This window comes from Emys orbicularis, chromosome 1 (assembly GCF_028017835.1).
Source record: "Emys orbicularis isolate rEmyOrb1 chromosome 1, rEmyOrb1.hap1, whole genome shotgun sequence".
Classification (NCBI taxonomy): Eukaryota; Metazoa; Chordata; order Testudines; family Emydidae; genus Emys; species Emys orbicularis.
This window is the reverse complement of record NC_088683.1, coordinates 356,416,270-356,438,879: the sequence shown is the minus strand read 5'-3', so window position 1 is coordinate 356,438,879 and position 22,610 is coordinate 356,416,270. Positions and strand designations below refer to the sequence as shown.

At 45.4% G+C, this 22,610-nt stretch overlaps 1 protein-coding gene across 1 annotated transcript in view; it reads right to left on the bottom strand.

The window, feature by feature from the left end:
• MAP6 (microtubule associated protein 6) overlaps nucleotides 1-22,610 on the bottom strand; it is a 71,809-nt gene that overhangs the window by 5,496 nt on the left and 43,703 nt on the right. Inside the window, exons 2-3 of the mRNA XM_065397408.1 lie at nucleotides 12,655-12,868; nucleotides 10,558-10,754 (exon numbers count right to left, since the gene is read on the bottom strand). Coding sequence (XP_065253480.1) covers nucleotides 10,558-10,754; nucleotides 12,655-12,868 — 411 coding nt within the window. The remainder of the gene's footprint in view (nucleotides 1-10,557; nucleotides 10,755-12,654; nucleotides 12,869-22,610) is intronic.

Sequence of the window (22,610 nt, the reverse complement as noted above, 5' to 3'; positions counted from 1 at the left end):
CCTGGGACAGACACATACTACAGCAAGCCCCCTACGTGCCTGCTCCTGGCTGTGTGTGCAGGTGAGGTATGCTCTGAGCACCCCCAACCAAGCCATGGCCCACGGACGAGATAAGTGGGGGAAATGCCTAATTTGATCCTTCTTCCAGGGCTCAGGTGTGACCAAGGGCTCCCAGCAGCTTTGCGACAGCAGGACCATCCTAGGCAGCTTTGCGGTTGCCCACCGGCAGAACTTTAGGCGCCTAGGGCCTATGGGGTTAGGTGTCAGCTGAGCGGTGGTTTTGTAAATGTCAGTGACACCTAAATGTTGGCCTCAGGTGCCTTAAGAGGCAGTTAGGTGCCCACGTCCCTTTGTGAATCTAGCCCTTGGTCACCTTCCTACTCCTCAATGAAGGATCCAATATTGTGGCATCTGCAGTGTTAGTCACTTCCCCGCCTGTGTGTTCTCTTTTCTAAGAGGCTGAGAGATAGAGGCAGGGTGATCTAGTGGACTGAGCATAAAGATGGGCACTCTTAAGTTCCTAGTTTCAGCCAGAAGGGACCAGTATGGTCATCACGGCTGAGCTCCTGCCTGACACAGACCAAAGAACCTCACCCTCTGCCTCAGGCCCATATCTTCTGGTTGAGCTCAATTCTAATTAAGTTAAATTGTAATCCCAGGTCGCCAAAGGTCTTGCTGTGAGGCCTCAGGTGCGTCACTTAGGCCTAGATCCTCAAGGTATTTAGATGCCTACCTCCCGTTAATTTCAATGGGCGCTAGGCACCTAAATAGGTTTGAGGGGCTAGGCCTTCGCCTCTCTGTGGCTCATATGTAGAGTGGGGAGAGTAATACCATTTCCCTTGCCTCTTCTGAGAAGTGTGAGCATTAACTAGGGAACATTTCCAAGTGCTTTGTAAATACAGGGCCTCACGCCTTTGAGTCGCACGGATGGACTGAACGCAGCACCAGAGGGTAGGGGTGTTAGATCCTGATCCCCTGACTCACAGTGGATAATCTGCTAGCAATCCCATTGATTTCAATGCAGAGTCATTTACTCAGTGTGAGGAAGGCCCTGTATGAGCACTAACTATCATCAGAACTAAGGGGAACAGATCTGTCCTTCATAGTGGCATGCCCCTCGCCACACATCCCTGCCTTCTCTCCCCTTCCAGCTCCCTCATGCACCTCACGCCATACATCGTCTCTGGCTTGCTCCCGTGGCTGTAGCTGGCACTGTATTATGATGTCACACAATAGTACAGTTCCTGAAGGAAACCTTTTCACTGGTGACTGGCAGGCTCCCATTGTCCCTCATCAGGTCTTTTACTAACATGCTGCTCTTTCTCTATAGCTAACTGCACCCAGTGATCCCATTGTACGCAATGGCAGGTCTCCAGCTGGAGATCATTAGGAGCAGAGTGTGGTGATGGGTAGCAGTTCAGTGAGTGCATATAAGCATTGCCACCCACACCCTCCTCATAGAATATTTTGTTGTGGGATGCTGTAGGAACTGAGAAGCAGGGATCAAGCTGTGACACTGTCAGTCTCAATGCAGTCCCGGCTCTGCCCCTCACAAGGGCAGGCCAAAGATGAGCAGTGCAAACCAGAACAATCAGGCTGTCGTCCAGGCAGACTGCAAACAGCCCTGTTGAAATCAACCCTTGAAATGTCTCCTGCTGCTGATCCAGCCTCTGCAGCTTCCTCTGGAAAAGGCGTCTGCTTTGATGTCCACTGATGCAGCTTTTGATGTGGCTCCTGCTGCTTTCTCTGTTCTGCTAGGAAAGGCTGTTGCGTTGACATCTGCTGCTGTTGTGGCTTCTGCAGCTTTCTTTGCCCTTCTGGGCTACACAAGCTCTTTCCCAGCCTTCACAGCTCACGTGGCTGCACAGTCCCATGAAAATCCAAGAGACCCCATGAATTCTTCTGCACGGAGCCCCATGTTCTGCCAGCAGCACCAGCGCGGCAAAGGCAGAAAGTCACATTACAGCGATGAAGAGGGAGGACGCCTGGGCAGAAGGCACAGGGCTGAGTGGGGTTACCCACTGCTGTAAGAGAGAGGTGTGGGAGGGAACGGAAACACAAGCACAACAATCCCCAAAGGTTGCTACGATAGACAATCCCCAACTGCTGCCCAGGCAACCAAGCCAGACAGACAGTGCTCTGGCAGACTGGAGACAGGGGTGCCGAAGCCGTACCACAGACAGAGAGGGAAGCGGGGCCCTTGAGGGGTGAGGTATCATTGTTTATTCTCACCAGTTACATAGCGATGGACCTATCATCTCAGGGACGCCCCCAGGAGCTTACACTGACACGAGATGGGCGCTCGGGGCGGGTGTGGGGACGCTGGAGGGATTCCTGTCAGAGGCAGGTTTTCAGGGAGGCTTTGAAGGAGAAGGCACTTAATGGACGGGAAGTGGGAGCGGTTTAAGGGTGAGGGAGGGGCTGCATGACAGCACCCCCCCCAAAACTGAGGGTGAGTGAAGAATGTGGAGGGGAATGAGAGGGGGCAGAGAGAGCAAAAGGGGAAGCAATGTGCGATGACAGAGGGAGAGGAGGTGGTGGTGACCTCTCTCTTCTCTGAAGGGTGGCTGAGCCACACTCTGTCCCGAGAGGGTCCCGGGGTACCAAGGCTTGTCCCAGTGAGAGGAGGTCACCACAGACTGTCAGCTAGCAGGACTGGGGACTCAGGTGCAGTGTGATCAGCAGCTCCCCGCGCAGCAGACGGCAGCACTGAACGGCATCTTTGAAACAGCACATGCGCTGCCCTGTTCTGATCTGCAGCTGCCTCTACCTGCCCTATCGGCCACATGGAAACCCCTGCTGCTGAGATGGAAAAGCACAGTGCAAAACCCGGCCTTTTGGGATGATGTCAGCTCCCAGGACTTACATGGCCCTTTCAGCTCAGTAAGGAACCCAGTGAGTTTCAGTGTATGGGCAAGGGGCCTACCCTAGTAGAATGGAGCAAGGCAACACACCCATCCCATGCAATGGTGTCTTGCTGGCCACGGGCGATGTGAAGAAAGGCCACTACTACACAACAGGACACTCAGACAATTTGCTTTAAAAGCCGATGTGGGTGGGAGATCATGAGGTATCATGATGACAACAAAGTAGTTTCAAATCTCAACCAATGTTTAATGGAAATGAATTTTCTCTTTGCTGGCAAACATTCCTTCCAGCTGTTGCTTATGTTTACTTTGCCTTAGCCACTGTCTTCTGAGAGAGCACGGACTTCTCCATCCTGTAGCTCACTTTATGCAGCAGCCTCTCTATAGAGCGAGCTGGCATTCGAGACACCCAAAGGTCCTTTCAATCTATGCACAGATTTGTCATGAGTCTCACGTGTCCTCCATCCTGGCATTCATGGGGTAGGTAGCTTTTCAAAAGGCAGCCTGCAACAGAAATCCATGTTGCTTACAAGGAATCTCCACACTTCACAATGAGACACCAGTCATCAAATACCAGAGGTTTATTACCCCTTCCTGCAAACCTTTACTCATGTGAGTAGTCCTAGTAATTTCAATAGATTTACTCACATGAGTAAGGATTTGTATGATTGGGCCCTTAAACCCACAGCCTTACCAAGTAGCTACTGCAGATAGGTGACCAAGATCTGGCTGACGTCTGACGTCTGGAAGCTGGAAGCACCAGGGCATTTTGCTACAGCACTGGGGATAATATTCTTAGCACTGAATGCTAGCTATATTCAAGTCCACGCTTAGAAAAACATTTCTTGTTCCTGTATAGTTCTTTAGTTTCTGATGCTGCAGTTGTTGAAAGAAGAACACAATTATTTCTAGGACACTGGGAAACACCAGCAATGACAGCGACATCTGCCTTGACATTCCTGTTCTCTTTGGCAGTCCACTGACCCAATATATACAATATCGAGACACAAAAGACAAGATTCATCTCTGCGGGTGGCATGTCAGCCAGTGAGATATATTCTTGACTTAAATTAAACTAATGAAGATATTCTATCTCCTAGAACTGGAAGGGACCTTGAAAGGTCATTGAGTCCAGCCCCCTGCCTTCACTAGCAGGACCAAGTACTGATTTTGCCCCAGGTCCCTAAGTGGCCCCCTCAAGGATTGAACTCACAACCCTGGGTTTAGTAGGCCAATGCTCAAACCACTGAGCTATCCCTCCCCTTTGACTTTAACAGTCAGGAATTGGGACTGATTAGTTTAATAATTTGAGATTTTCAAAGATGATCTGGAGATTTAGACATGCAACTTGGAATATCTCAATCCAAAGCCACGTTTTAGCCAACCAGACAATCTAAAAGTAGCCAATTGTGAAGGAAAATGTAGTGTATTTTGTCAGATTTTACCATTTTCTGACTGGCCAGCTACTGGTAGCTGAAGCCAACGTCAAACATTCGGTTTCTGAGGGTGTAATTAAGTAAAATTGACCTTTGGTAGTTTTAATTTATACATTTCAATTCTTTTTAATCTTTTCTCCCCTAAATTCATATCCAACACTGTGCTTATTCTGGTGAGCATCTCCACCTTTTAAGTGATCTACAAAGCGTGACATCCCTTTATAAATAACGCTTGTCCTCAAAGCTTTGTACCGACCGTCCCACAACACCCCTGTGAGACAGATCAATTGTGTCAGTAAGGGACTTGCTCCATGCTACATAGTGAGTCAGAGGCAGAACTGGGATTAACTCTCCAAGGGTTCCTGGTGTCTAAGCCTATCTTCGATTCATTAGACCACACAGTCTCTTCAAAATGTATCGTTCACATATATGTAGCGCTTGAAATTCGCAGCTAATTCTAAATCATGTTTTCCAGCACTGAGCATGGTGGTTTCCTCCATGTTCTTGTTGGAATGCTAAGCAGAGGTGCTTAGTGATTGCATGGTAGGTCAGATCCGGGTGCATTAATACTGGATGTATGAAAACAATTCTGATTAGCTTCCACAATGACAAACAAACACATCCAAATTGCATACGCTTAATGACACACGTTTTCCCTGTCTATCTACCAGATCTAGCTGGGTGCAAACGCCTCTGGAAATTAGACCTGTGGCTGTGACACCCTTAGAGCAATTGAAATGTTTTACGACTGTATGGTTGTCATGCTTGACCACAGGTTGGTATGTGCGTGTCTGTGAGAAGTTGCTGAGGCTAGAACAGGGTGTTTTTTCAGCACTTGATGGAAATGGAATATATTTAGCAGATTGTTTGTAGACTAGGCATAGGTGTGAAATCTGGTAGGACATATGGTATAATGTCAATTTTTTTACATGGGCCAGTTTCTCAGCTGGTGTGAATGGGCATAGCTCCACTGAAGTCAATGGTGCTATGCCAAAAGACAACAGCCACAAATCTGGCCCAAGCAGAGATGATTTTCTCCAGTTGAGGATCTGGCCCAGTGTGTTAACATAGCATTCATTAAATGAGAATAGAGGTCATATTCAAGGCAGAAGCTTGCAGTTCTGGATGAAAAAAGCTGAATTAAATTCTCTGGCTGTTCATAACTTGAAGTCAAAATATCACCCCTTCCCCCTCTACCCTTCATCTTTTTTTCCCAGCTGGTAATCACATTTACATTACTATACACACCAATACTTTGCACTTACACAGAAAGTGTCATCCAAGGGGCTCAAAGTGCTTCATACTCAGTTAATTAAGCCCCTGAAGAACATCTTGGTGGTTGGGTATTATTAGCTTTAGATGAGTAAACTGAGGCACAAATAAATTAATCTGTGACTTGCCTGCAGTCTTATAGAGACAATCAGTGGCACACAGAAACAGAACCCAGGAGTCCTGGATTCCCATCCACTGCTCAAAATAAGACCACTCTTCCTCCCTCATGTATCCAATATAGTACATGTTCCAACATGGATTTTTAACCCTTTGTAGATTAATTACCACTGAAAAAAAGTCAGGCAAAACAAATGCACTATTTCACCAGCAAGGATTTTATGGACCCTGGTCAAAAAATGGTTTGGCTTCATATAGACTGCCTGTGTAAGCCCCCTGTTGCTGGACATCTATGCATATGGACCAACTTGTGAATGGCCACCAACCCTTCCCAACACATGGACATGACTGTTGGCAAGATATGATGCAAGCGCTGGTGTTGAGAGTAGGATTCTGAGTTTCCAGGCCTGTGGTTGAGGATGTGCCATTGCTAGTTCACCGCCGAGTAGCTTTCATTTGATATGATCATGTCAGAGGACCCAGAGCGTAAGTTTCTGCGCTCAGGGCCTGATCCAAAATCCATTGATGGCAATGGAAAGACTCCCAATTGACTTCAATGGGCTTTAAGTGGCTTTATTGGAATGCCAGGTACAAGTGCTAATAACTCAGCCATCATACTCTTGGCAGGAGCTCCTCTCCTCCTCCGCATTGGGCCATGTTTCTGCGGCCTGGCTGCCTGTGATTCGAACAGCAGCAAGGAGCAGAGAATCTTGCCCAGTAGCCTCCTGCGCGCAGGGGCACGGAGCAGGAGACCTCTGTTCAACACGGCACCGATTAGAAATAAAACCCAAACTACCTTCACATGCCTTCACTGTCCATCTTCATCTCTGCCAATGTTTAGCTCTCAGTTCATGCCTATGTGACTGTAGCAGCCATCTGAAGAGAGCCAGAGTGCAGCCTCTCACTGTTATCTCCGCAATATGAAACTCAGCATGGCTCTCCCAATGTAAAACATTGGAAAGGGTACTTCCTTCACTTACTCAGTTGTGCTTCTCAGCGAGAAAACAAGTTCAAGAAGATGGTATTCGTCTTCAGCATTTATTTATCATTGAAAAAAAAACCCTTTGAGCAAGCAAAGATCACAAGCACGTCACAATCAATTGGCTATACATTAATCTGTTTGTTTTATCATTCTCATACTAACAGCAAGAATGAAGTAGCACCAAGAGGTGGTGTGCTCAACACATTACAGAGACAATTTGTGATATGCAACTAAAGCCAGGCCACAAAATAGTAATTAGACACTTCCTATCTGCCTCCAAAAGGCAAGAGTACATGGGAGTCATATATTTACAACAGAAACATTGCAGATGAGGAAGCGGATGATGGATTTTGCAAAGCAGTCAGAAAAAGAAGCCCATTGGCATTTAGCACCATCTTGCAAAAGGGAGTGACAGCACAATAAGAAGACACAGTGAAAATAAGAAAGCAGGCAGTGAAAGCCATAGGAATTCTCACAAGGATAAAGCAAACACTTTTTAACCAGGAGAGCAAAACATATGGTAAGTTGGTAATGAAGTATAACTGCTTTTGTGGCAGTTGGAAACCCAAAATCAGAGAATAAATTCTTGCCAAATTAAAGCAACAAGCTTAGCATCCAAAGTGGACTTGAATCAGCAAAGATTTCATCTCCTTTCTGATCAATGTTAAATTCGCTACATGGGTATTAAGTCTGAGCAACGAGAAAGCAGGCAGAGGGCTATACACTGTCCTGAATCCATGCACACAGCTGACATTGGTAGGAGTTCCATCACAAACTAAGGCAAGATGAGGCCCTTAGGACCAAATTCTGTGGTGAGATACACCGCATGTAACCCAGCTGACGTCAGCGGGCTAGCATGGAGTGCAACTCAATGAAGAATTTGACCTTAAGTCCTGATTTTATTATATCTCCTAATACTAATCCCCGGGCCAATTTATGCACTTCGATGCATGCCTGCGGCCCTCAATAGTGTGCACATCTAGAGACAAAATTGAGCCTTTCCAAGGGACTTACTGCTAAATCTCTTAGGGCCCCATTTTAGTCCCATTGACTTCCAGTGGACTTGGCACTTAGTGAAGCATTAATATGGATGCTAATGGGCAAAAATGTATGATCCTCTGCAATGAATGGATACAATCTCTCTCATGTGTGAAGGAGCCAGTGTTTCTGGCTATTGTAAACTACTTTCATGCTTCAACTGCTCTGACGCTTCATCATCGTAACAGTTGCTATCCTCTACCTGAGATAAGAAGGGATGGTACGGAGGCCATGTCTATACTACCACTTACGTCGACAAACTTTTGTCGCTCAGGGGTGTGAAAAAAACACCTCCTGGAGTGACATAAGTTTTGCCGGCATAAGTGCTCATGTGCACAGCACTATGTCTTCAGGAGACACTCTCACACCGACATAGCTACTGCCGCTCGTTGAGCTGGTTTTATTGTGTTGACAAGAGAGCGCTTTCCTTTTGGCATCATGCGGCTACACGAGGGCTGTGACAGCACCACAGCTGTATGGGTACAGCTGTGCCACTGGAAGCTTGTCAGTGTAAACATGGCCGGAGAAATGTAAAGGTGAATGGAGGCATCCGTTAACAGGTCAAGAATCAGAGTCGTTGAGGCTCAGCTCTCCGCGAAAAGTTAACAAACATCCGTTTTCATGCAAGGAACAGCGAGCTGCATTATCTTTCGTGACTTCAATGAAACTACTGAGCTGAGCTGAGCTACTCTGCACTTACAGAATGAACTGAGGTTTGCAGTTGCGCAACATCCATTCAATTTCTGAGCACTCGGAATAGTGATGACCATTATAGACAGTTCAGTGAGGTTCTCCATGAAGCATGCATGTCAAAAATGCATTACATTCGCAAACAGTTCCACAGTTTTACTTCCTGGAGGATTTCCCTGGTTTCCTCCTAAATATTGGAGGTATACGTATATATATATATATATATTTTTTTTTCCACATAAACATCCTGGTTAGTTCATACTACACAGTTCTAACACAGCTAAACTTGGAAATACACCACTGAATTCAGAACATTACACTTATTTATACTCAAAAGCTTTAGGCTGTTAGCACAAGGCAAACAGGACACATTACACAACACACTAAACTTTGCATGTATTCATTACTCAGGCCAACAAAGTTTGCTATTCCCATAGCATAGAACGTCCTTAATCTTTAGAAACCTTCTCTTACCCTTCCATTGTGGCATCCCTTTTAATTTTTCAGACATACCAAATGACAAACATTTAGATTCTGAAAACTGAAATCGCCACCTCCAGAAAAAAAAAAAAAAAAAACCCACACCTTTGCCAGTATTTAATTGAAATCTGATATATTCTAGAAGCAAGATATTCCTTTTTCCAATACCACTACAGCAATTCTGGAGCTCTCACCTTACATCTCCCCCAGTTGCTTTTGCCCAGTGAAATTTGCAACTTGGGTTGAGCTATAGCAAAAAGGATTAACCAAGGCCAAACGGGCGTGATTCCTACAGCTGCTCTGGGGGTTTATTACCCAGGTGGTTCAATGTCTCAGTTTCGTCAAGCAGAAACCAATCCTACAAGGTACTTCGCTCTCTTAGCTCCTGCTGAATCTGTGAGCCACATGCTGAGATCAGCACTCTGGGCCAGACCCCGCAGCTGGTGTAAATCGATATAGTTCCATGGAGCTCAACAGAGCAATGCAATTGACGCCGGCTGGGAAACAGGCCTTCTGTGTTTACTGAGTCACACTGACATTGGTGGGAATTTACCAGAGTAAGGACACAATAAACACTGAGTTGAGAGCTTGAGGCTTTGGCCAAGTTGGAGGTTGGGGCTCCCAATAACTGGGTCATGGCTCCATTCGCACAATTATGAGCAACCACGACTTAACATGCAGGTATATTTAAAACTAACAATGGTGACTTGCTCCATGCTACCGATAAAAAAGCCATGTCTGCAAATTGAATCCATTCCTGAAACCTCCTCCTACTCCTGTGGCACACAATATCCATCTGTAGCTGAAAAACAAAGGAATCAGACCAAGATCCAAAACAAATCGGAAACCATACAAAAGATGCAGATCCTGGAAAACGACAGGGAGGAACAACCTGCAGAGTCTGACCTGAAGCCCATTCAGGAACTCTTTGCAACCATCTGGACTCTCTCTGCACCTTACTTCACTTTCCATTCTGCTGTAACACAGGACCAGATCCTGAGCTGGTGTAAATGGGCCTGGCCCATCCATACCAGCTGAAGATCTAGCCCCAAATCTTTCCTTACAAGGGATCTGAGCCTTCATCACTTCCTTGGGCCAAACACCCATTGATGTCTCGGAGAACAATTCTGCTCTCAGTCACAGTGTGTGAATCTGGAGTGACTCCACTGAGTTATGCCAGGTTGACAGGGCCTGTTCCTGCAAGATATTGAGCATCTCTCCTATACTGTTGATGCCAATGGGAGAAGACAGAGCTCAGCACCCCCAAAGGACGCTCAGCCTCATGGGATCAGCTCTTAGGAACAGAACTGCACCAGCAGAACAAATGGCAGCTTTATGCAATCAAAGCACTGGAGGATCAGGCCCAAGGAAAGAGACAAGCCTTTTAATACATTTGCAGCGCACAATTAATTGAAAACCTTTGTAATCCTACAATCCTCTGTGCATTCCACCCTCCTCATCCTCCCCCCATCATTCTGTGTAGATCTGTGTCGTGCAGGCAAAGCCGAAAACCTGACCTCTGAAATGAGTATTCCTAATCCTCCTTGGAAATAAAACATAAAAGCTTCTAATACAATCAGAACAAAAGCAGATTAGAAGCCTCTAATTAATTTTGTGGCCTTTATTTAATAAAAGAAAAAAAAAGAAAGAGAGAGAAAAGTGCAGTAAAATTTACTCTTTAGCCTCAGCCAATTTATTGTTCATCTCTTTACTTTTCTCCTTGTCCTCTGGCTTTGTCCCACTGGAGCTCTCAGCACTCTTTTTCTTGGCAGCCCGGCCAGATGCGATCTGCTTGTCTTTGGCCTTTTTCAGTGGTTTATGGCTCGTTGTTGTCTTTTTTGGTTTGGAAGGTTGAACACTACGCTTCTCCACCTGGATGGATGTAACATACAAACCGCCAACACAGAAACACACAGGAAAAGGTAGAAGAACAGGATTTAGAGAGAGACATCATCAATGAGACGGCAATATGTGTTTGTTTATGTTCCACATTTAAGAGCTTGTCTACACGGAGACTTTGATTTATACCCCAGCTTGCTGTGCACTAAGGCCTGGTCTACACTGGGGGGAGGGGGAAAATCGATCTAAGTTACACAACTTCAGCCACATGAATAACGTAGCTGAAGTCGACGTACTTAGATCTACTTACCGTGGTGTCTTCACTGCGGTAAGTCGACGGCCGACACTCTCCCGTCGACTCCGCCTGCGCCTCTCGCCCTGGTGGAGTACCAGAGTCGACGGGAGAGCGCTCGGCGGTCGATTTATCGCGTCTAGACGCGATAAATCGACCCCCGCTGGATTGATCGCTGCCCGTTGATCCAGCGGGTAATGTAGACAAGCCCTAAGTCTCTGTGTAGACAAGCCCTAAGTCAAGTGTTGGGGCTAATGCTATCTAAGTACAAAGGGCCAGACCCTCGTGCGCAAGGCATATTGATGTAATGGCACTGAAGTCAATGGGCTACACTGATTAACGCCAGCTGATTATGTGGCCTGACTCTGAGCTCTCTAAGGAGTTCTACTCATTAGGAGACGTCATTCAGAGCCTTATTGTATTTGGTTAAGGATGCCGTCCAAGTTCTCATTCTAATGTCTCTGTAATGCATGTGGCTGTCGGGACACCACTGAGGAAAACAGCTGTCAATGTTCAGCAATCTTTGCTAGGTCAGCCTAGCAAAAGGAGTTTTTTGATGTTATATGATGGACTCCCCAGTTTTTGAGGAAAACACGGAGGGATGCAGGGACACCCGGTCAGTCGCTGGAGGCAGGGGGCACATTTTGTCACCTCCTTGCCTGGCTGATTTGGGGAGTGGCTTTGCAATCTCATTAGGTGTTGCCTTTCTTTGGGATCAGACAAGGGAAATGATGGCCCAGAACAAAGGGGAGGGGAAGAGTCTCAGGATCCTCTGTTGGACGCTCTATAAGTTCCATACTGTAACCATTGTTTGGGGGGCTGCGGACTGGGAGTGGGGGGGAGGGCGTGCTCCTTAATCTGCTCCTTTCTCAGGTTGATACAATGGAGGAAAAACACATTGGGATGCCTGGGGTTCATTGGCTGCCAAAAGAAACAGCAGCACCAAGCGTGGACTTGGAATGATATCAGGGGAAGGTGTGAAGCAAAACCCTGGATCCAGCCCGTTCTCGCTCCCAAACTTGGGAGGGGGGTTCAGAATCCCACTGGAAGCAGAATTTCCCATCTGACCCCCTCTCTCTTTATATCGGGACCAAACAATACCTCGAAGAACTGCACAACCCCAAACTCTGGGATGAAGGAAAAAATCCAGACCCAAAATTGTACAGATCGGATCCATTTAAAAACCCATCCTTGGCTGCTGTAAATCAGTGTAACTCCACTGAAGTCAATGGAGCTACCTCCATTTACACCAACTGAGGATCTGGCCCTTAGCATGTTACTGGGGTGAAATAAAAGAAGGTAACACATTTGTAGCTTTGTGTTTACCAAGTAATAATAGTCTACATTAGAGATCAGGGAAATGCGAATGCAAAGAGATTGTCCTGGGGCCAGATCTTGCACCTGTTGTAATCCAGCATCCCACCACTGATTTCAGTGCAGTTATATTGATCTACACCAGCTTAGGATTCGGCCCCACGCTTCTTACTGGGGTGTCAGAGAATAATTTCTAATAGGGTCCCCGGCCAGACATGAATAAGGCATGGGAAGTGGAATGAAACTAAGTGGTGCTGTGAAGTCTTCATAGCCATGCGCTGCTGCAGGCACCTGCTGGCCCTTGTCCCCTTACACTGTATTTCTCACCTTTGAAGATTCTTGGAAGGGCTCGCTGTACAGGCTGCGTATCCTCCTGCGATCGATGAATTTGTTATCGGCTTGTACAGGCTTGTTGGGCTCCCCCTTGAATTGAGAACTGTAACTGGTTTCGTGGCTCACTTTCTCGTCCGGGGGCTTGTACTGGGACTTAGCTTTTATAAGCTTGACTCTGTTGACGTCTACCCAAGGTCTGAATTCATTTCTAGGGTTCAAAAAGAAACAGGAGGCAGAAATTAAAACAACGGGAAAATGGGTGGCTTGTGGAAAGTAAGCCGACCCCCTTTCTTAGCGGACATCTCATTGGATGGCCCTCCCCCGGCTGTATATTTTGCATTCTGAAAACCCCGTGCCATAGACATATGGGGCCAGATTTGCCAGAACTCAGCATCCAACAGTTTCCGTTGGGCTTGATCCATTGCCCATTGAAGTCAATGGAAAAACTCCTACTCGGATCTGTCCTACTGAAACAAATGTCGCTGCTGGGAGGCTGAAAATCTGATCACTTAATTTAGGTGTGTAAATAGCTGGGCTTTTTGAAAATCTGGCTCCAGATGTGGGTGCTGAGCCCTTTTGAAAATCTGGCCTGACCTCGGTGCCTCTTAAATCTATATTGCTTCACCTACGCTCTGGAAAGCCCAAGGAGAGATTCCTGACTCTTACATGCAATTATTCTTATGATGAAAATTCATATGTAAAGAGAGAGAGAGGAATGTGCAGGTTTACTGGATGTCACAATAAACTTTTGGTTTCCCATCTCAGCACACAAGCTTTGTTGTCAGCGAGCTTACCTGTATGAGAACCAGCTAGGTGAGCGTCAAATGTAAAGAGTCTACCATTGCCACTCATCTCGGGATTGTGTTGCGCCATTTGCTGTATATTGCACCACAATGTATACATTAAAGCCCTTGTTTAGCACATCCCTTCTACTGTACATCTATCAGTTATGTAAGGGGTTTTTTTAGGATTCACCCAGATTGCCATGTGTACCAAGCACTGGTAGCTACACCTCTGCTTCTCTTCTTCATTAGCCCCTGAAGGCAAACACTAGAGCTAGTGGAAAATTTCCCATCAAAACTTTTAGTGGTGGGGAAATGGCTTTTTGATCAATCAGAAATTTTTTAAAGACTCCATTTCTGTTAAAAAATGTTCAGGGATTTTGGGAGAAAAAAAGCAAGCAAAACATTGTTTTGTTTTCATCAACCAAAAAAACCCAACAGTTGTAAACCCAACGTTTTCCATTAAAAATAAAATCCACAACCAGGAAAATTTTTAAACAAACTTTTGACAAAAAATATTTTTTTTCATCAAAACTGTACTCAGGAGAATAGGAGAAGCATTTCCTGACCAGCTGCAGGAAACACAAAATCCGAGTCCCAGGCTACGACATTTCCTCACCTACGGATGAAATTCACCTGTGCTCAGGGAGCCAGCACAAGATCTGTGCATCAGTTATGTCCTAAGGGTTCGAGTAGGACCACCAGCGATGCCATAACCCTCTGCACAGGGGTGAATTTCATCTACATAGCACAGCACTTGTCTGTTTTTACGACTCTTGAAGGAAATTAACCCCTGCATCAACTCCTATCCCTCCTGCTGTCGGTGCTATGTCTCTGTGGGTGCTATGAACCATCTTTGACACTAGTAAAAGCTCCCAGTGATTAGTAATTTAATTTTTAACAATACCTTTCACTTGAGGATCCATTTGTTCTTGTATTTACAAGCCTCTTGCTTCTGCTTCCTCACAGAATGTTCCTCTCTCTGCTTCCCCGCCTCGTCTCTCTGCCCATCTAATGTTTTTTTTTTACCTTTACGCAGTCACTGTTGGTGAAAGAGCCTTCTCCTCTGCAACTCCTCCCAGTTGGAACAGCCTCCTTGTATCTCTACACCACCTCAACTCCCTATTTTATGGCAGATCTCAGCTAAAACCAAATTTATGTCCTTTGCCTCTACTTCTTCATTTCTCTCCCCCTCTGTAATTATTTAACCCTTTCATTGTCTGGTGGATTAACTATACAAACTATACCGACGGGAGAAGCTCTCTCCTGTTGGCTTAGAGTGTCTTCATTAAAGTGCTACAGTCCGCCAATGCAGCATTTTAAGTGTAGACCTGCCCTCAGTAACACACTCTGCTGCCTCATAACCTCTGCAGAGGTGTTAATTACCCACTTCATTTTAAGTGGTCTCCTACAGTATGTGTGACCCCCTTAGGCTTAGCAATCTGTCCTACTTTGTATTTACCTTCTCCACACCTGATGCAGTGCTCTGTGTAGCTCAAAAGCTCGCCCCTCCCACCAAAAGATGTGACCTCACCTACTTTGTCTCCTGGGACCAACACGGCTCCCACAACACCGCAACCAAGCTTGCAGTGTCAAGACATGAAGTATAACAAGGTGAAAGCCTGTTTGTGGCCAGCACTGAACAAATTAAAATGAAGCTCTTATTCAACAGCGTTTGTGTGGCCAAGAGATGCTGCTTTCAAACAAAAACTGAGGCTTTGTTCAGAACAGCGCGCCCCCTTGTGATATACTATGGATGCATGGCATCTTTGTTGTGCCGTGTCAGCTGATCCTGGAACAATGAAACAGATTCAGCCTGGCGGTAAGTGGTTGCGAGTCTGAATGCTCCCCCATTACTATTTAATATTTGTATTGCCCCAGAAGGGTGTGAGGCACCTTGCAAACAGGTAGGAGCACAAGATTCCTGTCTTGAGGAACTTACAGTCTAACAGCATGATGGAACCCACGTTATGCTTCCACGCAGAGGAGACAAAGACATAAGATGCCTCCTCACTCCCCAGCACTGGCTGCTTGTATCGCTGGAGTGAGACAACAGCCTCCACAAAGCTGCCATCCCACGCCCCCCAGCACAGGCGGGTGGAAATTGGGCAAGCAGGGCTGGGAAGTTGTCGGAGCCTTGACTCCACCCCCTCTCCCACAACCAGCACAGATGAGCCGGCAGTATGGTAAAGTGCTGGTGCAGATGACTTCCCGCTTGGACCATGTGGGAGAGAGGAAGCAGGTTAATCATCACACAGGGCCCCTTATACAGGGCTTGTGGCAAAGCCGTCTCCTAACCCCAAACAGGCAATATGAAAGAAAGGCCGCGGGTGGACTGCCGCAGTGAGTATGTGCAAGAGAGAATGGGCACGGTACGCACAGCCTCGATTAGCCCCACAGTTTTTGTTTCAGATTTTTCCCCGCCTTTAATTTTGCTGAGTTTGTTTTTAAGGAGTTTTTTCTTTCGGTGACACATGAAGGCTTTTTGTAAGACTTTTTGTAAGTCAGTAGGTGAACACTTCAAGCTCCCTGGACATTCTATAACAGATTTAAAAGTAACTATCCTTGAACAAAAAAACTTCAGAAACAGACTTCAAAGAGAAACAGCAGAACTAAAATTCATTTGCAAATTTAACACCATTAATTTGGGCTTGAATAGGGACTGGGAGTGGCTGGCTCACTACAAAAGCAGCTTTGCCTCTCCTGGAAGTGACACCTCCTCATCTATTATTGGGAGTGGACTACATCCACCCTGATCGAATTGGCCCTGTCAACACTGGTTCTCCACTTGTGAGGTAACTCCCTGCTCTCCATGTGTCATTATATAATGCCTGTATCTGTAACTTTCACTCCATGCATCTGAAGAAGTGGGTTTTTTACCCACGAAAGCTTATGTCCAAATTAATCTGTTAGTCTTTAAGGTGCCACCGGATTCCTTGTTGTTTTTGCTATATATATCTTCCTACTGTATTTTCCACTCCATGCATCTGATGAAATGGGTTTTAGCCCACGAAAGCTTATGCCCAAATAAATTTGTTAGTCTATAAGGTGCCACAAGGACTCTTCATTGTTTTTGCTGATACAGACTAACATGGTTACCACTCTGAAACCTGCTCTTAGTATGTCCCATTTTTGGTCCCCGGTGATTACTGTCATTGTACACTCTGTACATGGTTCCAATCTATCCACTTTCTAGGGCTTCCCGGCAGCATCTCCTCTACTCCAGCCCATGGTTCTCTCTGCTCTAGAGAAACGCTTCAATTTTCCTTATACTCTGGTTGACGCTAACAAAATCCATCTGCCAGCATGAATCAACAGTGTTTATTCTGCATCTTTATGCAGGGTTGTAAAAAAGTCTTTACATCTTGAGCTTAGGCTGGCTTAAAAGAGGAGCCCTGAATTCGTGTGCAGGAGCCTAGAAACTCTGACCCTGTTACAAACCTTTGCCCCCAAAATGTCAGCTTTGAGCAGACCCAGCCAATCTGTAAGTATACTCACTCCACCAGAGTTTGAGAAATAGAAACTGGATGGCATGTGACCCACTTTGTGTTGGGGAGTTAGAAATATATTTTCATGACTACACAACAATGCACGAAATTATTTTTAGCAAAGATTTAGAACATTTGCTACCCACTCCTGTGTTCTACCTGTCAGTAAACGGTTACTCTGTTTTTAAATGCCAGACTGATGAAGGACGGCTATGAGACAATGCAGCACTTTTACTTATCGCCTCGGCTTAGAAAACAGTGAACAGGATAGAATCCCAGTCTCCTGCTCTATCCACCTTCCAGACTCCTTCCTTATTGTGATCAGCAACCAGCTTCTAACACTGAATTTACTTGGACAGTGGTGTTTGGGCTGTGAAGGTACCAAAGTGGTGGAACAGATTTAGGAGCCCGGGTGCTGAAATAAGATGATGGGAGCTGTACACAAATCGTTAGATAGATTAGATAGGTTGATAAATCACTTATTAAGAGAAACAGTTTGGTTAGGAAAATATTAAGTAGAACTAGTCAGTTACTGAAAAGAAACTGCTTCTCATAGGTTAAATGCTACTGATAAAATTAGAGGAAAGGTGTGCAGAAGGGAACATAATAAATCAAAGCAGAAATTAACCCCAAATTTGAGAATGTGCTGATAAAATGTGCAGTCCCTTGCTTCCATCACATCCACTTCTGCCTTGGCTCCAGGTTAAAAAGAAAGCACCTTAAATGGTCTCCTTTTAACACAGAAACTGAAATGCGTTTCCTGGCAGTCAGAGACCAACACTGATGGCTGCAGACTGCACGGGTGCAGCATGTTTGGCAACTCTATTAGTGCAAATTTAAGAAACATTTGCAAAATCCACTTAGCACCAACTAGACATGATAAATGTTTCTTCAGAAAAGACTGGCTGGCTCAAATTAAGGGCTACATCCTGCCGCTCGTACTCATAGTGAGTAGCTCCTTACTATTTGGGTAGCTCCATTCAGCTCAATGCAACTAGTTGAGAAGCAAGGTACTACTCTATGTAAGTAAGGGTGGCAGAATCTGGCCCTAAACTCCTGATTTTACACATCAGATAAATTATAGAGGACAATACACAATCATCTTAGAACGAGGGGACATAAAGAAAGCATTTAAAATAATGAATGTAGAGAAGGTAGTTTGGGAACTTCTGTTCTCCCGTAACACAAGGCAACATTCAATTAAATTCAACGGTGGGAAATTCAAAACCCATGATGAAAAATATGTTTTCACACAACATGTGATTGAACCTGTGGAACTTTCTGCCACAAGAAGTCACTGAGGCCAAGAACTTAACAGGATTCAAAAAGGTGAACATTTACACCTCTACCCCGATATAATGCTGTCCTCGGGAGCCAAAAAATCTTACCGCGTTATAGGTGAAACCGCGTTATATCGAATTTGCTTTTATCTGCCAGAGCGCGCAGCCCCCCCCCCCCCAGAGCGCTGCTTTACCGCGTTATATCCGAATTCGTGTTATATCGAGTCGCATTATATCAGGGTAGAGGTGTACATGGACATCAAGAATGTCCAGAGTTATTATAATTAATGACAACTATAATTTTGGAAGGGATAATAAACCTCATGCTGCATTGTGTGCTTTGGGTCTTAGCTAATCTCTAACTAGAGACCAGGATGAGAGCTATGTGTAGGGGGCAGATTACCCCACAACTCCCCACTGTTGGGTTCTTGCACCTTCCTCTGGGCATCTGGTGGTGGCCACTGTCAGTGACTGGATAGGATGGACTATGGGTTTGATCCAATCGGGTGATCCTACTCATACAAATCCAGTAGGACTGCTCAGGTGGGTCAGATAAGAGCTTTAGGACCAAAATGTGGTTAAGCTCAACTCTAGTGGCAAACATCCCCTGGACATTAACAGCAAAACAGGCCCCTGCGCATGCCTGCAAGCCAGTATGTGCTCCATGAATGTTAAAAATAAAGACCCCCTGGACTGTGGGTTTTTATAAAATCAAATTTCTACATGCAGCCATACAAATGTCACCGATACTTTTAAAAATTGTATTATTGTTATTCGTATTACTTGGAGAAGCATTTGGCCCAGGGACTTGGTAATGAGTTATGGAGCCTTTCGCCCTTCAGTCATTGATGGGAATGCAGTCCAGGTCAGTATTGGGCAATTTTTTTCAGTGAATAGTGTAATCACCAAAAAATGCATTTTTCATTGACACTATTTGTGAATTTGGGACAAATTTGGTGAATAGTTTTGACTCCCCAAAAATAGGAAAAAAATTCAAAAAAGTTGACACTGTTCATTTCAGCCATTTAGAAATAAAATGTTTTGATTTTTCATTTCAAAATGGCATTTCGTTAAAAAACTTTGCTAACTAAAAAGGTGGGAAAACACCCCCAAATGACCCAAAACAAAATGAAGAAGCCCCCCAAAATTAGTTTTGGGTTGAACAAAATGTTTTGTTTGATCCACAATGATTTTTTTTTTTTCATTTTGGTGAGAAAAAACAAAAGATTTCAGTTTTGGTTCGAACTGAACTCATTTATTTTTCAGATGTTGCGGTTCGGCCCATGAACCAAAAAATCAATTATTTGCTCAGAGCTATAATTTACTGACTCAAAATGGTTCCCATGTAGTAAATCCTTGGTCGTCTGTGTGAAATAGGGGAGGTGGCCTAGACAGAAGTTAGATAGCACGGGAGCATTAGCTAGCCCAGTTCATATCCCTGCCCCAGGCAGAACTGATCCCTACTGGGCATTTTCTAAAGTGCTTTGTCTCAATCCAGTTCCTAATGGACAAGAGCCCAGATCACAAAACCACCAGCAGAGCCAGTACTAATTGACACCATTGTTGGCCAGCTCAGCAGAAAGGCCTAGTTCATAGAATATCAGGGTTGGAAGGGACCTCAGGAGGTCATCTAGTACAACCCCCTGCTCAAAGCAGGACCAATTCCCAACTAAATCATCTCACCCAGGGCTTTGTCAAGCCTGACCTTAAAAACCTCTAAGGAAGGAGATTCCACCACCTCCCTAGGTAACCCATTCCAGTGCTTCACCACCCTCCTAGTGAAAAAGTTTTTCCTAATATCCAACCTAAACCTCCCCCACTGCAACTTGAGACCATTACTCCTTGTTCTGTCATCTGGTACCACTGAGAACAGTCTAGATCCATCCTCTTTGGAACCCCCTTTCAGGTAGTTGAAAGCAGCTATCAAATCCCCCCTTCATTCTTCTCTTCTGCAGACTAAGCAATCCGAGTTCCCTGCAACCCGAGTTGCAAATGGACCATGGCGTTCCAACTACCTATCCACTTATATCAATGGCCCTAAGGACCAATGGCATAAAGATATTGGGACCTAAGGTTCAACCCAACTAGCCCTCCAAGCATAACAATGGATCGAACCCTGAGAGGAGGTGCTGAGCTCCTGAAACTCTTGTACTAAAAGAATTGCAGGTGCTTCACATCTTTCAGGATTTCCAGTGACTGGGAAGATCCCATCTGAGAGTGAGAGGCAAGCTGAAATACCCTGTAACAGCTGATCAGTCAAGGGAAAGTTATCGACTTTGCCACAGTCACTGGTGCAACCCCTGCCTACAGTTACATCTATGTAAAAAGCTCAGTAGCTCTGTTGAAGTTAATGGGGAAACTGCACACTTAAGGCCTGCTCCAGCTTCACTGGAAGTGAATGGGAGTTTTTCCCTTAGCTTCACTGAGATTTGGCTCAGGACCACATGCCAGCAGGACGGAGAGCAGAATTTGAACTGCACAAAATATCTGCAGTATCGTGGTATGAGTGAAACTCTTTAGGGGCAACTTCTGCCCTGATCTACTGCAGCCTGTGCAATCCCCAGGGCTTCAGGGTTTGTAAAATAGAGCAAATTTGAATTTCATTTACATTCTTAAGAACAGGTGAGGTTGCTTTAGGGGAACACTGTCCTACACAAACCTCTGAAAGCAAGGAAATGTCCAAGTAGCCATCCAAGATTTTCAAAAGAGACTCATCATTTAGTGGTACCATAATTTTTAGATGCCCAACCAGACACCTTTAAAGGGCCTGATTTTCAGCAAGCTCTGAGCACCCACCCTCTCAAAAATCAAGCCCCTTTAAAGTGTCTCAAATAGGCAGCCAACAATTGTGATGCCCTAAACAAATTGGCCGTCTTCTTTAAAGTCCCCAAAGCCCCTCAAATCATTGGCAGACTCCACCTGTCTTGCGTCTGATGAAGTGGGCATTCCCCCACGAAAGCTTATGCTCCAATACTTCTGTTAGTCTTAAAGGTGCCACAGGACCCTCTGATGCTTTTTACAGATTCAGACTAACACGGCTACCCCTCTGATACTTTCCACCTTCTAAGTAACCCCCAATGTGTACAGTAAGACAATGCACGTACCACGTTCCTCACGCTCACCCAGGCACTAAAATCCTTCACCCTGACCTCAGCAACCACAGTTTCCATGACGGTTAGGCATCTGTACGCTCGCAATCTGCAGGAGGTGTTATTTCTCATGGCGAAGTCTGAGTCTTGCGTCCTGACGCAACGCCCATAGGGGCTAGAGCAGCAGGGGGCTGAAATTCAGGCAGCCTCCCGTTCGTGTATAACTCTGGCTCTCACCATTAGCCCACACGTATTTCAGCTTCTTTTGATCAGAAGAGCAATTCCGAGTGAGCAACTGCAAGTGAGCGAGTGAGATTTGCCAATAAAATCGTAAGAACTATCCCATCTGCTCCCCTAACACAGCATCAGGAGCTACGGTCTCAGATTCCCTCTGGGTGCTAAAAGACAGCATTTTCCTCTGGTGCATCCATTATTATTTTGTGCACAGTAATTTCCTGTAACATCTCTCCGGGACTGTAAATAGCGTAAGGCAGCTACTTGTGCCTGAGATGATTTTTTCCAAACATGAATATTCAAGCTTCACCTAACACACACACACACACACACACACGCATAACAGCCCACTATGGTTGGCCCAATATATATATATAATGTTATAATGTTAGTTATGTACAAATATCCTGAGTCAATTTGATGTATTAGTGTGTGAGTGGGAAACATCAATCAAACAAAGGAGCAAGTATCATGGGGAAATAAAACCTGTGGATATGCTTTGCTAGGTCCTACCTTGTGCTGAACTTGAACACAAGATGGGGAAAGAGTCTGTTGGGATCCTCTCTCACTGTGCAAGAGGCATGTGTTCAAGAAGGACCAGGCTAACATGCTGTCCATGTACCATATCCTCCACAGGATGTGGTCAATTCAGCTAGCAGAGGAGTCCATCCTTCCATCTGGTTATTGTCGTGGTCAAAGACACCCACGCAGTGATTTTAGTTCAAAGACTCAAGCCTGAGGCCAGTTTATTGACATACATACCAGTGCACTGGGGTGCAGTCCGAAGACTGACACCCCGAGGACTGCTCGCAGGCGGGTTTTTATTTCATTAAACCGCAAGCAAAGTACAAACAATACGTCATGAGTTAAGAAATTAGGGTTGGGGTCAGTCCCCCCACCCACCCCCTTGTACCTTCCTCATTAATTTCCGAGAAGTGGGTGTTTATTTGGGTAGAGGGGCGCTTGGTGGTTTTCCCCAGGGGTGGTACTTGGCACCAGTTTGGGTACATTTCTCAAGACACATGTTATTTTCCGGGTCTTTTGGTTAAAGATTGGGGGGAGGGGGTTTCCATGGGA